We start from the raw sequence: 12,664 nt of genomic DNA, 5'->3' as shown, positions 1-12,664 counted from the left end.
GGGGGGGGGGAGGCGTGAGGGTGGTGGGCCCGAGGGTGCCGCCAGGACGACGCTGCCCTCCCTCCTCCCCCCGCAGGGCTCTGAGTGGAATGCGGCGAACCTGGAGGAGCTGCAGAGAAACAGGTACAGGGCTCTGAGCCCCTCGGATGGTCCGCCTCCCTCGGGGGCTGCTGCTCCCGCAAGGCCTGCAGCCTGAAGGAAGGGCCTGAAGTTCCCTGGGCCCGCTCGCCCTCCGCCCCTTCGCGCACTGTGAGGCCAGCCCCAGCCCCAGGGCCGTAGTCCCACAGGGAAGAGGCGCAGCCGGGCGTCCTGACAGCCTTTCCCAGGCAGGAAAGCGCCTCTCCATAGACGTCTCAAGGGAGGAGCGTCTGCCCCTCTCCTGGGGACCTGGCCGCCTGCTCTCCTGGGTTCCTGCCATCTGCCCTCTGATTTCCCAGGAAGGCCACGCGGTCTCAGCTTCACTCAAAGCTATTCTCTGACCCTCTGACACCAGAGGGCTTAGCACTGCGGTCAGCCCGACTGCTGGCAGGACCAGAGGGGGCAACTCCACCCCAGCAGGGCGACAGGATTCGCTCGGGGTCACGGCCACCTCCTCTCCACCTGACCCTCCCAACCAGCCAGGCTACGCCGTGTCTGCAGGCCGATGGGCCTCGTATGCCCCCACCCCCAGCCCGGCCCCGTCGGCCAGACCTCACGCCCTCCACCGGCCACCGCAGGGTCAGCCACATCTTGAACATGGCCCGCGAGATTGACAACTTCTACCCTGAGCGCTTCATCTACCACAACGTGCGCCTCTGGGACGAGGAGTCAGCCCAGCTGCTGCCCCACTGGAAGGAGACCCACCGCTTCGTGGAGGCCGCCAGGTGGGGGGGTCCCCAGGCCTCCCGCAGCTCCCCCCAGCCCAGCTCCAAGTGGTCCCCAGTGCCCTCAACTCCCCCGGCCGGCAGGGCCTCACTGCCCGCCCTGCCCTTCCCCTATACCCACTGTGCCCGCCCCCACAGGACGCAGGGCACCCGGGTGCTCGTCCACTGCAAGATGGGAGTCAGCCGCTCGGCCGCCACTGTGGTCGCTTACGCCATGAAGCAGTACGGCTGGAGCCTGGAGCAGGCCCTGCGCCACGTGCAGGAGCTCCGGCCCATCGCTCGCCCGAACCCCGGCTTTCTGCGCCAGCTGCAGACCTACCAGGGCATCCTGACTGCCAGGTTCGAGGGGGAGACGGGGGGAGGGGGAGCGTGAGTAGGTGGGTGTCGAGGTTGGCCTTGAGGCTCGGGTGGCCACTGGGTCACTTACGGCTGACCCAGGGCCCCTTCCTTGCAGCCGGCAGAGCCACCTCTGGGAGCAGAAAGCAGGTGGGGCCTCCCCAGAGGAGCCCCTCGCCCCCGATGTCGCTACACCATTCCCGCCTCTTCCGCCAGAGCCGGGGGGCGGTGGGGAGGTGGAGACTACGGGTCCGGAGGAGAGCCAGACAGCCCCGAAAGAAGAGCCTGGGCCACGGCCCCGAATCAACCTCCGAGGGGTCATGAGGTCCATCAGCCTCCTGGAACCTTCCTCGGAGCTGGAAAGCGCCTCAGGGGCCACTGACCTGCCTGAGGTGAGGCTGGGGCCAGGGAGGGAGCCCAGGCTGAGGCCCAGTGAGGGGACAAAAGTAGGGGCAGGTGGGGGTAGGAAGGAGAGAGACTAGGACTGGGGCTCGGCTTCCCATGGGGTCGCCCCCACCCCCCCCCGGTGGCTCTGTTTCGTCCCCTCCAAGCGGCCAAGGAGACCCAGAGGGGGCCAGTGAGCACACTGCCCTCCACGGGAGCTGGAGAGCAGTCCTGGGGCCGGGGGTGGGGGGGTGTGGGGGGGATCCGCGGCAGCTTCTGGGCTAAGCCAGCCCTGGGCTGGAGGCTGTGGGCGCTCTTAGCCTGATGAAAGGCTTCGTAAGGGCAGCACTGCCTGGCCACCCTCCGCAGGCCGGGAGCGGGACAACAACTGCTGACCCCAGAGGAGGGGGATGAGGCGATCTTGGCAGCCCCTCTCTAATCTGAGGGGCAGTCGACCCATCAGAGGGTGGGGTGCAGGGGGTCATGGTACCCACATAGCTAAGTGCTGGCCTCAGCAGTGGACCTTCACGAGTAGAACGAGTAGAAGAGCAGAGGCTGGCTTTGACCGTAGGAAGCCAGACCACCCTGCTATATCTCGCTCTCTCTCACACACACACACACACACACACACACACACAGAGGCCAAGATGGCCAACCTGGAGGAAGGGGAGCTCATCATAGAAGGCGGGAACATTTGGGAGAAGCTTCCTGGAGGAGGTGGCACTGGGTATAGATGGTTGATGGGTGAGGGTGTGTGTTCCTAAAGGCAGAGTGTCTTCACCCAGTGCCCGGCTCAGAGCCCAGCACCTGGAGGCCCTTAGGACTGGCTGGACAGAGGCAGAGGGAGCAGGGGGAGGAGGAGGAGGGCGCCTCAAGGATATGGCAGGAGTGGGGACGCTCAGGAAGGCTTGGGGGGCCAGGAGATTGAAGGTGAAGGCCAAGAAGCAGGGACCGTGAGGCTGGGGTGCTGTTTTCTCGCTTGTGGAAATGTGACCTGCGAGTAGCCCAGTCTCTGCATTCACTTACCGTTCCACACCTGCCCCTTTCCGGGCTCCGGGCTCAATGCCCCTGCCCTGGAAAGACTTCTCAGTGGTCCTTCTTCTACTCTGACCCTCGCAGGTGTTTTCTTCAAATGAGTCTTCAGAGGAAGACCCTCCAGAGCCCTGCCCTCAGCTCTCAAAGGCCAAGGGAGGCAGGCGGGGTCCTAAGGGGCCTTGGCCGGCCCTGAAGTCCCGCCAGTCTGTGGTCGCCCTCGACAGCGCCGCCCTGGTGGCCACCCGGACCCAGGCCTTCCAGGAGCAGGGGGAGGCTGCTGGTGCCTCGGCACCCAGGCTCCGCGGGAAGGTGGTGAGGCAGGCCAGCGTGGATGGCAGTGGGGAGGAGGGCGAGGCCTGAGCCCTCACACACGCCCGTGGCCCCCAGACACAAATCAAGGGGCCCACACACAGCTCCTGGGATGAGCATCCTTCACTCCTGCCAACCTGCCCACATTCCTTAAGCCCCCCGCCCAGGTGGCGCCAAGACCCCATCGTCACTACAGCCTCGGCGGCTACGGCCTTAAGTCTCAGACATATCCTCCTCTCCAAGGGCTCACGACCTTCTTTGTCTATAATGGGGATGTGACAGAGACCGAAGATCTCTCTGGGGGCAAGAACACCTTGCTTCATTCTCAGTCGCTGCCTGAAACATGCACTTGCAGCCACATATGGACACTGAGCTCCCCAGCGCAGAAAAGCCCTGCTTCCTCCCTCCCTCGCTCCATCTGCCTCACTCCTGCCTCTTTCATTCCTGGGGGCCGCGAGGCCAAAGAACCAGTGGCCCTTAAAGGCAGAGAGTCACCTCAGTCTCCAGGCCCGGAGGCTCTGAGGAGCGGGGAGCTGGCCCGCAGGTGGGGCTGGCGGGCCGGCCTCCCTCCAACAGGCCACAACCGGCCGCGTCTTTTGCTGCTGCCCCCAGCCAACTCCCCCACGGACACTGCGCTGGGTCACAGGACACCAGGCCAAAGAGAGTCTTCTTTTTGTCCTTTATGGCCTCCGGCCAGTTTTTCACAGTCTTAATGGTATCTGGCTTTGTACTTAGAAATAATAAACATTTTCATATTATTTTCACTTTTATGATAAAGCTGTCTGCCCGCGAGTCTGATCCTTCTCTGGTTACACGAGGAGTCTGGTCTCTCCCAGCTCCCAGGTGTCTTGTGACCGGCCTGTGTGCGGGAGCGGTGGGTTTGGGGTGGAGTGGGAGGAAGAATGGGGAAGAGAAGGGGGGAGACCCGTGCTGTCGCCCTCCTCTCCTAGGGCAGGGCCTGGGTGGATGGTAGCTGCCCACGTGCTCCCCAGGCAGGTTGGTAGGGGTGGGGTGGAGGGGACAAGCCTACACTGGGCAGCAGGTGCTTGGCTCTGTTGGGACAGCTGAAGGGAGTTACCCATGAGAAAGTAGGAGCTGCCGACGCCTATCTGGACAGGACCAAGCCTGTTCCAGAAGCTACGGCTCCTTTTGGACACTTGATTATAGTTCTTTTTTTTTTTTTTTAAAGATTTTATTTATTTAGGAGCTCCTGGGTGGCTCAGTGGGTTAAAACCCTGCCTTCGGCTTGGGTCATGAACTCAGGGTCCCGGGATCGAGCCCTGCATGGGGCTCTCTGCTCAGCAAGGAGCCTGCTTCCCCCTCTCTCTCTGCCTGCCTCTTTGCCTGCTTGTGATCTCTGTCTGTCAAATAAATAAATAAAATCTTTAAAAAAATTTTTAAATATAAATAAATAAATAAATGAAGATTTTATTTATTTATTTGATAGAGAGCACAAGTAGGCAGAGTGGCAGACAGAGGGGCAGGCAGAGGGAGAGAAACAAGCTCCCCACCGAGCAGGGAGACCAATGCAGGGCTTGATCCCAGGACCCCAGGACCATGACCTGAGCCGAAGGCAGAGCCTGACTGACTAAGCCACTGAGGAGCCCTTGGTGACAGTTCTTGAGCAGATTTAGGGTCCCAAGAATCTTCCTCCTGCCACAGTGCAACAGAGCCTGTCACCGCCAAGAGAGAAGTCCCTTCAACGGGCCCTCCCCTTCTAGGTACAGATTCCTTTTGGTCAGGTTTAGTATTCAAGGAGAATAAGTGGTCCTGTCTTTGTCGCTTCTGTCCCCTCTTCCCAAGATCATATTCTCTGTCCTGTAACACACTACTTTGTTTGGGGTTGGGGCGGGCATGCAACTCCTTCCTTCAGAGCCGACTCGGAGGGAGGAGGTGGCACCAAATGTTCTCATTGATGGAGAACTCATGGCCCATTTTAAGGGCATTTCTCATCCAGATCCTGGGGGGACCCCAGCACTGTTCTAGCCCTGGAGCACCAAGGGGCGGGGAACCTGGGTTCTAGCCCTGGCTTTGCCACTGAGGTCACTCCACCTCCAGTCCCTGTTTCTTTTTGTAAAACAATGGGATTAGACCAGGAAATCCCTAAGTGCCCTGTCCCCCTTCCCACTTTGATATTTTAACAATATATGCCCCCCCCATATATATATATATTGATAGAATTCACCTTCAACCTGTTCTCTAGAAGAGGAAGCATTTGCATCTATCTGTGGGTGACATGCCTAGTGACACAGGTGGGTTCCAGGGAAGCCAGTCTGATTCTTGGTCCGCTTGGCTGGTCAACCCTTCTGAGCGAGCTGCCTGCCATCCCATGGCCAGCCGCAAGTCCCACGCAGACTGCCATTTCAGTGGTCCTAAACCATAGGGTCAGGTAGGGTGACAGCGTCAGGAGGGAAGTCAAGGCCAGGCCCTGCCCTTCTGTAGCCTCTGCAGCTGGGAAGGAGGGTCCTACCATGAACTCTGAGTTCCAGAGTTGACCAGAATCTATGGAGGACTCCAAGAAGTAAGAATTCAGCACCCGGGAAAGCAAAACCTGCAGGGGAAACTGCGTCAGAAATGGAGCCAGGGGCACCCGGCTGGCTCAGTCAGTAGAGTACCTGACTCTTGATCTCAGAGTGGTGAGTTCAAGCCCCACACTGGGTATAGAAATTAGTTGGAAAAAAATGCAGACAAATGATTAAGAAATACATTCACGCGCACGTGCGCGCACACACACACACATACAGCTCATATACATTGCTAAAGGGGCAAAAAAAAAAAAAAAAAAGTGTGTCCCTTTGATCTTATTTTCCAATCCATCATAGGCAACCCGTTACAGCTTCTTCCGAGTCCCTCCAAAGACATTCCATGCTTATGTCATCAAATATATTTATCTATTCTTTTAGAAACAAATTATAGCCTATCAACATTCTGCACTTTGAAAATTTTTTGCATATCAGTTCAGGAAGCTCTGCCTAATTTCTAAAATAATCATACGAACTCTTTTTCTTTTTTTAAGATTTTATTTATTTATTTGGTCGGCGGGGCGTGGAGAGCCCAGAGAGAGAGAGTGGGAAAGAGATGCAGACTCCCCATTGAGCAGAGAGCTTGACCTGGAGCCCTCACTCAGGACCCTGAGATCATGACCTAAGCCAAAGGCAGACACTTAATGGACTGAGACCCAGGCGCCCCAGAACATATTTTATTCAATGGACTCCACTGTTTACTTAAGCGGTCATCTACTGAAGAGTATTTAGGTTGTTCATGAATTTTCATTCCAAGTAATGCTTAGGTTACTCCTGTATGTACTTTCTGGTGCACACACGGACGAAACCTGTAGGGCATATTTCTAGAGCTGCTGAAGCAAAGCCTATTTGTATTTAATTTTGAAAGGAGTTGTCTCATTTCCTTCCAAGAAGTTGCACCAGTGTACAGCAAATGGGAATGTCTGTCTGTGTCCTTAAAGGACTGTCCAGCCTACAACACTCCAGTGCTATTTCCATCGAACGTAGCTGCGCTCCCAGGAGACAGAGCAGGCATGATTATTACCACCTTTTTGGAAACAGGAAAGTGAGGCCCAGAAAAGTCACTAAGACTCTGATAAGGCCTGCAACAGAGCCCAAGTATCTAGATCTCGGACTGGAGGCCTAACTCAGACGCACAGGGCAGCTCCCGGGCAGGCTCACCCAGATTCACCGATTCACCCAGAGTCACCGGTTCTGACGGAGGCCAGCAGGAGGGAGGGTGGGAAGGACCCCCGCCCAGGGAATCCCAAGTCGGTCCCTGGCCGGGGCAGCAGCCCGGCAGGCGCCGGACGGGTCGCCCAGCCCAGGCGTGAACCCTCGGGCGAAGCGGAGCTCACGTCCCTGGGACAGCAGGTGCCTCCTAGGCCAGCTCCCACCTCCATGGAGTCCTCCCTCCGTCCGGCCCCCGCATCGGCCCGCCTAGGACCGACCCGAGCCAGGGCGGCCCCTCCTCAGCACCAGATTTCAAAAGGGCAAAAAGGTACGCGCCGAAGAGAGCGTGCCCTCGCCGCTTCACCCTGCGCCCCAGACGCCTCAGAGCCGCGGATGCCAAGAGAAACTACCTTTCAGGCCTCCGCGGCCTCTCCTACGCCAGCAGCGCCCGCGCCGGGGTTTGGGGACCGGGTGGGGGAGAAGGACCCAGAAGCTCAGAACCCACCGCGACGCTCCGGCGCCATCTGGCGTCCGCTCTTTTGGCCTCCGGGTAGCAGCCCGGAAACTACATTTCCCACCGCGCCTAGCGCGTCCGCGCAGGCGTGAAGAGCCTCTCTCGTTTCCATGGGAACCTCCGAGGGTCCCAGCTGCTCGACTCTGAGGACCGCGTGGCCGTTGCTCCCCCTCAGGTGCCCTCGAGCTAGGGGTCTGCAGAGGGGCAGAGTGGGGGGCTTGCGGGGAGGGAGCCAGGCGGCTCTGGCTCCCGGGACCAGCGCTGCCAAATGCTCGGCGTCCGGCCGGCCGCGCGCTCCCGGGGCCTCGACGTCCTGAGGCGAGGTGGCCCGGGGAGGCCTGGCTCGGCGAGGCCAGTGTCCGCCTCCGGCCCGCGCGGCCCCGCTCGCTTCGCGCCAGCGCCCGGTCCCCGGCCGAGAGCCCGCGCGCCGGCAGGTACTCCCGGGGCGCGGGCCGGGCGCGGCTGCCCGCGGGATGGTGGGCGCCGCCGCCGGGCGAGGAGGAGCAACAGCCGGGCAGGACAGCGAGCGCGCCCGGGGCTGGATCCGGCTCTGCCCCTCACGGACCCGGACCCGGGGCCACCGCTCGGGGCTTCGGTGTCCCCCCGCCCTCGTCAGTGCGGCCAGGGCTGGAATTCTGGGGGCACCTTGCGGTCGCGTCGCCGGGCGGCTCGGGCTCTGCGCGACCCGGGGAACGAGCCCCTTCTCTCTCCGCGCGCGTTTCCTCCGCTGTCACGGAGGGAGGTTGGAGCGGGTGATCCTTGCGGCCTCTTCCAGAGGGTGTGGGGTCTTCCCCGCGCGTGCAAGAAGAGGGAAAGGGACCTGGATGGCTTGAGCGACCATCTCAGCTCGCCGTCTGGAGTCAGAGAAGCTTGGGTTTGTGACTGCGGGCAAAGTTACTGCATCTCTCGAGCCTCCGTTTTATCAGATGCAAAACGGGGGGTGATGAGCGTGCCCCAAATGAGATAATGTGTGTAAGTTTTTGACCCCAGGCCCGCCCCTAGTGAAATCCCAGCCGTCATTTCCGAGACTCTATAAACATTCCTTCGCTATCATGAGACCTTTCCTGAATTTTGGAGTCGCTCCTCTGCTGATGGGCAAACCCATTCTCTAGGAGGATGGTTAAAGGCTGATTCCGATGGGAACCAGCTGTGGCTGTCCTCCCTCCAGCTGTGGTCTGGGTTCTGTCCCTACCCCACAGCCTCTAGGGAAGCGGCCAAGCCCACACCGGGCAGCGCGGAAGATGCTTTCCCTTCCGGAAGATTCCTAAAGGATGTGAGCACTCGAGTGCTAATGGAATTATTTTCATATAACATTTACGTAGGACTGGATATACACACAGTCAGAAGGAATTCGTCAGAGTTCTATGCCACTGGCTTTGAGTTCAAACTTCGTATTAATTGGGAAAACCCTAACAAGGAATTAAAAAAAAATTTTTTTTTAAGATTTTATTTATTTATTTGAGAGAGAATGAGTGAGAGAGAGCATGAGAGAGGAGAAGATCAGAGGGAGAAACAGACTCCCCAAGGAGCTGGGAGCCCGATGCGGGACTCGATCCTGGGAGTCCGGGATCATGACCTGAGCCCAAGGCAGTTGCTCAACCAACTGAGCCACCCAGGCGCCCCCTAACAAGGAATTTTAAATTAGTGATAAAATGTATCATTTATTAAGTCTGGGAATTCCTAGTGGCTTCACAAACAAGCCTTCACTCATCCAACAGGCATCTTGATGTGGAAGCTAGGTGTTCTGCAGGTTGCTTTTGCCTGCTTGTTATGTACCTGGTAGGGCTTGGTCGTCTGAAGGATGCAAAGATGTAGAAAATGATCTTTGCCCTCAAGAAAAGTCTGTGTGTGTAGGGGGGTGCCTGGGTGGCTCAGTGGGTTAAAGCCTCTGCCTTCAGCTCAGGTCATGATCCCAGAGTTCTGGGATCGAGCCCCACATCGGGCTCTCTGCTCAGCAGGGAGCCTGCTTCCTCCTCTCTCTCTCTCTCTGCCTGCCTCTCTGCCTACTTGTGATCTCTGTCAAATAAACAAATAAAATCTTTAAAAAGAAAAGTCTGTAGGGGTGCCTGGGTGGCTTAGTGGTTAAGGGTCTGAGTCTTGATCTCAGGGTGGTAAGTTCAAGTCCCTTGTTGGGCTGCACACTGGGCATGGAGCCTACTTTTTAAAAAAAAGTCTATAGAGAAGATCATTTGTGCCTACCAAACACGGACTGCAGGAGGAAAGTGATGCGTCCTGAGAGAGTACAGGTGTCTGCTGTGCACGTTCAGAGGCAGGAGACCCCACTGCTAAGTGGCTGTGTCATGAGAGCAGCAGGGAGCAGACAGCGTTTCAGCCGGGCCTTGGAGGATGTGGACGAGGTGCATGTGTGCAGAAGTAGGGCAAAGTTACTGCAGGTTCCCTTCTGGCAGCCCGTGGGGGAGAAATGTCTGGGGCCCTAACTGGATGTGAGGTCTTAGAAGGCAGGAACTGGGTTTGGTCAGGGTCTGACTCCCAGCATGGCATGTAGGCTCTGTTAGTGAAGGAGCAAGGGTTGTGAGTTTCCTGCAGAGATGAGCCCAGGTGTGGTCTTTGTACTGTCTTGAGACCCTTTTATTAAGCTTCCATGCTGTCTTATAGATGTCCTTCTTGGGGAGGAGTGTGAATAAGCAGGTGATTATGGGGCATGGGCTGTATTGGTGGCAGGTTTAGTACAGTAACTGGGAGCCCGGTGAATAGGGTTTCGTGAATGGGTAGGAGGGCGTGTGAGCCTTCGTCCCTGGAAGTGAGCGGAATAGCCACAAGGGAAGGACACCTTGGCATGGCAGTGTGAAGCGGTCTTGGGGCCCAGTGATGGCCACTCCTTTGGGTCTGTTCTTGGCTCTTCTTTGTCTGTGGCCCTCTCTTCCCCAGAGAAATTTCTTGCCCATTTATGACCCACCTGGGGGTGGAAACCATGTCCACCGTGCCGAGGCCTGTGGCGGCTGTGGAGGAATGAAGCTGGCTTCAGCAGTGCCTTCTTCAGGCTGACTTCTGGGCCCATCCTTCTAGTCCTGCCTGGGGCTGACCCTGTGCCAGGAGCAAGCCCTGGAGCTGACCTCTTGGAGCAGCTGCCAGTGACCCCGGGAGCAGAGAACTGCCTTAGGACCTGGGATAGAGGAGTCACTTGAGGATGGCAAAGCAGAGACTCCTGACAGAGAACAGCTCGAGGACAGGGCAGACCCCCCCACGGCCTACTTAGACTCCCCTCTGGGACCTTCTGTGGCTCATGAAGGGTGAAGTCATCCTCAGAATGAGGAAGCTGGGGAGGGTTTAAGTGGATGCACAAAGAAGGGATGGGGCGCCACTGACTGCTGATTTTGTCCCCAGATGTGGGATGATGGCGCAGGACTTCTGGAAGCTACAGAAGCTCCTCTTCCTGAACGGGGGACCCAAAGTGAGCTGTGACCTTGTCTCCCGGGCAGCCTGTGCTCCCAACCCTGGAGTCCTGTTCTTCCTCTTTGTCCTGCCCCTCCGGCTCGCCCCACCTCCACTGGCCACAGGTAAGTGCCTGCTGGGTGTGCCAGCATTCCTGCATTACTAAGTGCCACGTAAAGCTTTAGTAAGTCTAGAACCTGGTGCTGGAGAGGAGGTGGTGGTCAGCGCGTGCCGTGGAGGCTTCCGTCAGGCTACTTCAGGGGCACGCTGGTCCTTCACAGCGGCCCGCGAGTCTCCCATTATGACTTCCCCTTTCCCACCTACGGGATCTGGGTTTTTAGGTTATAGACCAAAGAGCCAAATGGTGGTTTTGAGACCAGCGAGCTTTCCACTGCCTCGGCTGTCCCCGAAGGGCTGCCATCTGCCTTCTGGTAAGGTCATGGTCATAGGCTAATCTGAAAGTAGACCTGTACGCTGCTTCCTTCCTATTTCAGCCAGAGTTCCCTACCCACGTTCCTCAGTGTTCCAGCCTGGCCCAGCTGCTGTCTGTTACCAGACGTATGTGGCCCGAATCTCTCGTCATGCCCTCTACAGACACTGCCTTGTTCCTATGGCAGCATGTTGCAGCGGAGAGCTGGCGCTCTGCCCCCGCCTCTGCCAGATGTCCCTGCTCCTGGGCGGCCGCCCCGGGTCACTGAGATGCTCTAGGGGATCCTGTGTCTGGGCGGGACACGAGATGGCACGCCTGGCTGTCGTTCCATGAGCCTCAGAGGTGAAGATGGAGAGGGAGCTGTGGCAGGAAGGGGCGCGAGACACAAGCCAGGATGCGAGCAAGGCCCCGTGTGCTGGCCTAGCTCACGTCAGACATAATTGTGGGGGCGGGCAGCCCGTTGGGGGAAGGAGGATGCTTCTCGAGGACAGAGCTGATGGTGTGGACCCCACAGAGTGTATGTGGCCTGGGAAGGCGTGGAACTGGGCGAGGGTGCTTGGGGCACAGCTCATGGTCCACCCCAGCAGAACTCACGGCCACGCAGCTCATTTCTGGGTTTGGAGGACTGACCCCCATCTGCCGAAGGCCTCGGGAGGCCTTCACAGCTGTGGCATGAACTATATTGATAAGCTTGTGTCCCATCACCACTATCCATTTCCAGAACCTTTTCATCAAACATCCCGTCTGCCCTGGTAATCTCTAGTTTGTTTTTCTTTCTTCCTTCCTTCTTTTCTTTCTTTCTTCCTTTCTTCCTTTCTTAGATTTACTTATTATTTTAGAGAGAGCAAGTGAAAGGGAGAGAACATGCCTGAGTGGGGGGAGGGGCAGAGGAGGGAGAGAGAGAGAGAGAAACAGATTCCCTGCTGAGCACGGAGCCGACGTGGGGCATGGAACCAAAGTCAAGAGTCTGACACTCTGCCAACTGAGCCACCCAGGCGCGCCTTGATTCTACTTTCTATCTCCATAGATTTGCTTATGCTACTACGTACCTCGTGTGAGTGGAATCATCCAGCATCTGTCATTTTGTGTCTGGCTTATATCACTTAGCATAATATCTTCAAGATTCATCTGTGCTTCTAGGATGTGCCAGAATTTCATTCCTTTTGAAGGCTGAAGAATATTCTACTACATGGGGGTACCTGGGTGGCTCAGTGGGTTAAAGCCTCTGCCTTCGGCTCAGGTCATGATCCCAGGGTCCTGGGATCCAGCCCCACATCGGGCTCTCTGCTCAGTGGGGACCCTGCTTCCTCCTCTCTCTCTGCCTACTTGTGATCTCTGTCTGTCAAATAAATAAATAAAATCTTTTAAAAAAATATTGCACTACATGGATAGACTATATTCTGTTTAGCCATTTATCTGTTGATGGACATATGCGTTGTTTCCGTCTTTTGGCGACTGCGAATGATGCCGTAAATGTGGGTGTACAAGTGTCTGTTTGGGTCCCTGCTTCAGTTCTTTAGGGCCTGTGCCTAAAAGCAAGCCTGGGAATCATATCATAAGTCTATGTTTAACTTTCTGAGAAATTGCCAAACTGTTTTCATAGCGACCAGGAAACTTCACAGTGATGCAATATCATTATCTAGATTGCCTATCATAATTACATTTCTTCAAATATCCCTAAAATTTCCATTATAGCATTTTGCTCTGTTTTTTTTTTTTTTTTTTT

At 57.1% G+C, this 12,664-nt stretch overlaps 2 protein-coding genes across 12 annotated transcripts in view; both read left to right on the top strand.

Moving 5' to 3' along the window:
* Window positions 1-3,685, top strand: part of SSH3 (slingshot protein phosphatase 3) — an 8,278-nt gene extending 4,593 nt beyond the window's left edge. Inside the window, exons 10-14 of the mRNA XM_059400336.1 lie at window positions 75-123; window positions 717-863; window positions 1,002-1,202; window positions 1,318-1,591; window positions 2,703-3,685. Of these exons, the coding sequence (XP_059256319.1) occupies window positions 75-123; window positions 717-863; window positions 1,002-1,202; window positions 1,318-1,591; window positions 2,703-2,978 (947 nt within the window). The 3' untranslated portion in view covers window positions 2,979-3,685. The remainder of the gene's footprint in view (window positions 1-74; window positions 124-716; window positions 864-1,001; window positions 1,203-1,317; window positions 1,592-2,702) is intronic.
* Window positions 3,686-7,182: 3,497 nt separating this feature from the next.
* The window catches only part of LOC132017918 (uncharacterized), a 49,895-nt gene continuing 44,413 nt past the window's right edge, over window positions 7,183-12,664 (top strand). For 7 of the 11 annotated variants that reach the window (XR_009404426.1, XR_009404415.1, XR_009404428.1 and 4 more), the window contains exons 1-2: window positions 7,184-7,290; window positions 10,461-10,633. Coding sequence is in view for 8 of the 11 variants with exons in the window: in XM_059400181.1 (XP_059256164.1) it covers window positions 7,226-7,290; window positions 10,461-10,633 (238 nt within the window). In the remaining 3 variants the exon portion in view is untranslated. The other 4 variants (XM_059400125.1, XM_059400173.1, XM_059400143.1 and 1 more) reach the window with 4 other exon arrangements.

This window comes from Mustela nigripes, chromosome 1 (assembly GCF_022355385.1).
Source record: "Mustela nigripes isolate SB6536 chromosome 1, MUSNIG.SB6536, whole genome shotgun sequence".
NCBI classification, from domain to species: domain Eukaryota; kingdom Metazoa; phylum Chordata; class Mammalia; order Carnivora; family Mustelidae; genus Mustela; species Mustela nigripes.
Note: the sequence above shows the minus strand (reverse complement) of the source record. Positions and strands in the feature narration are given on the sequence as shown.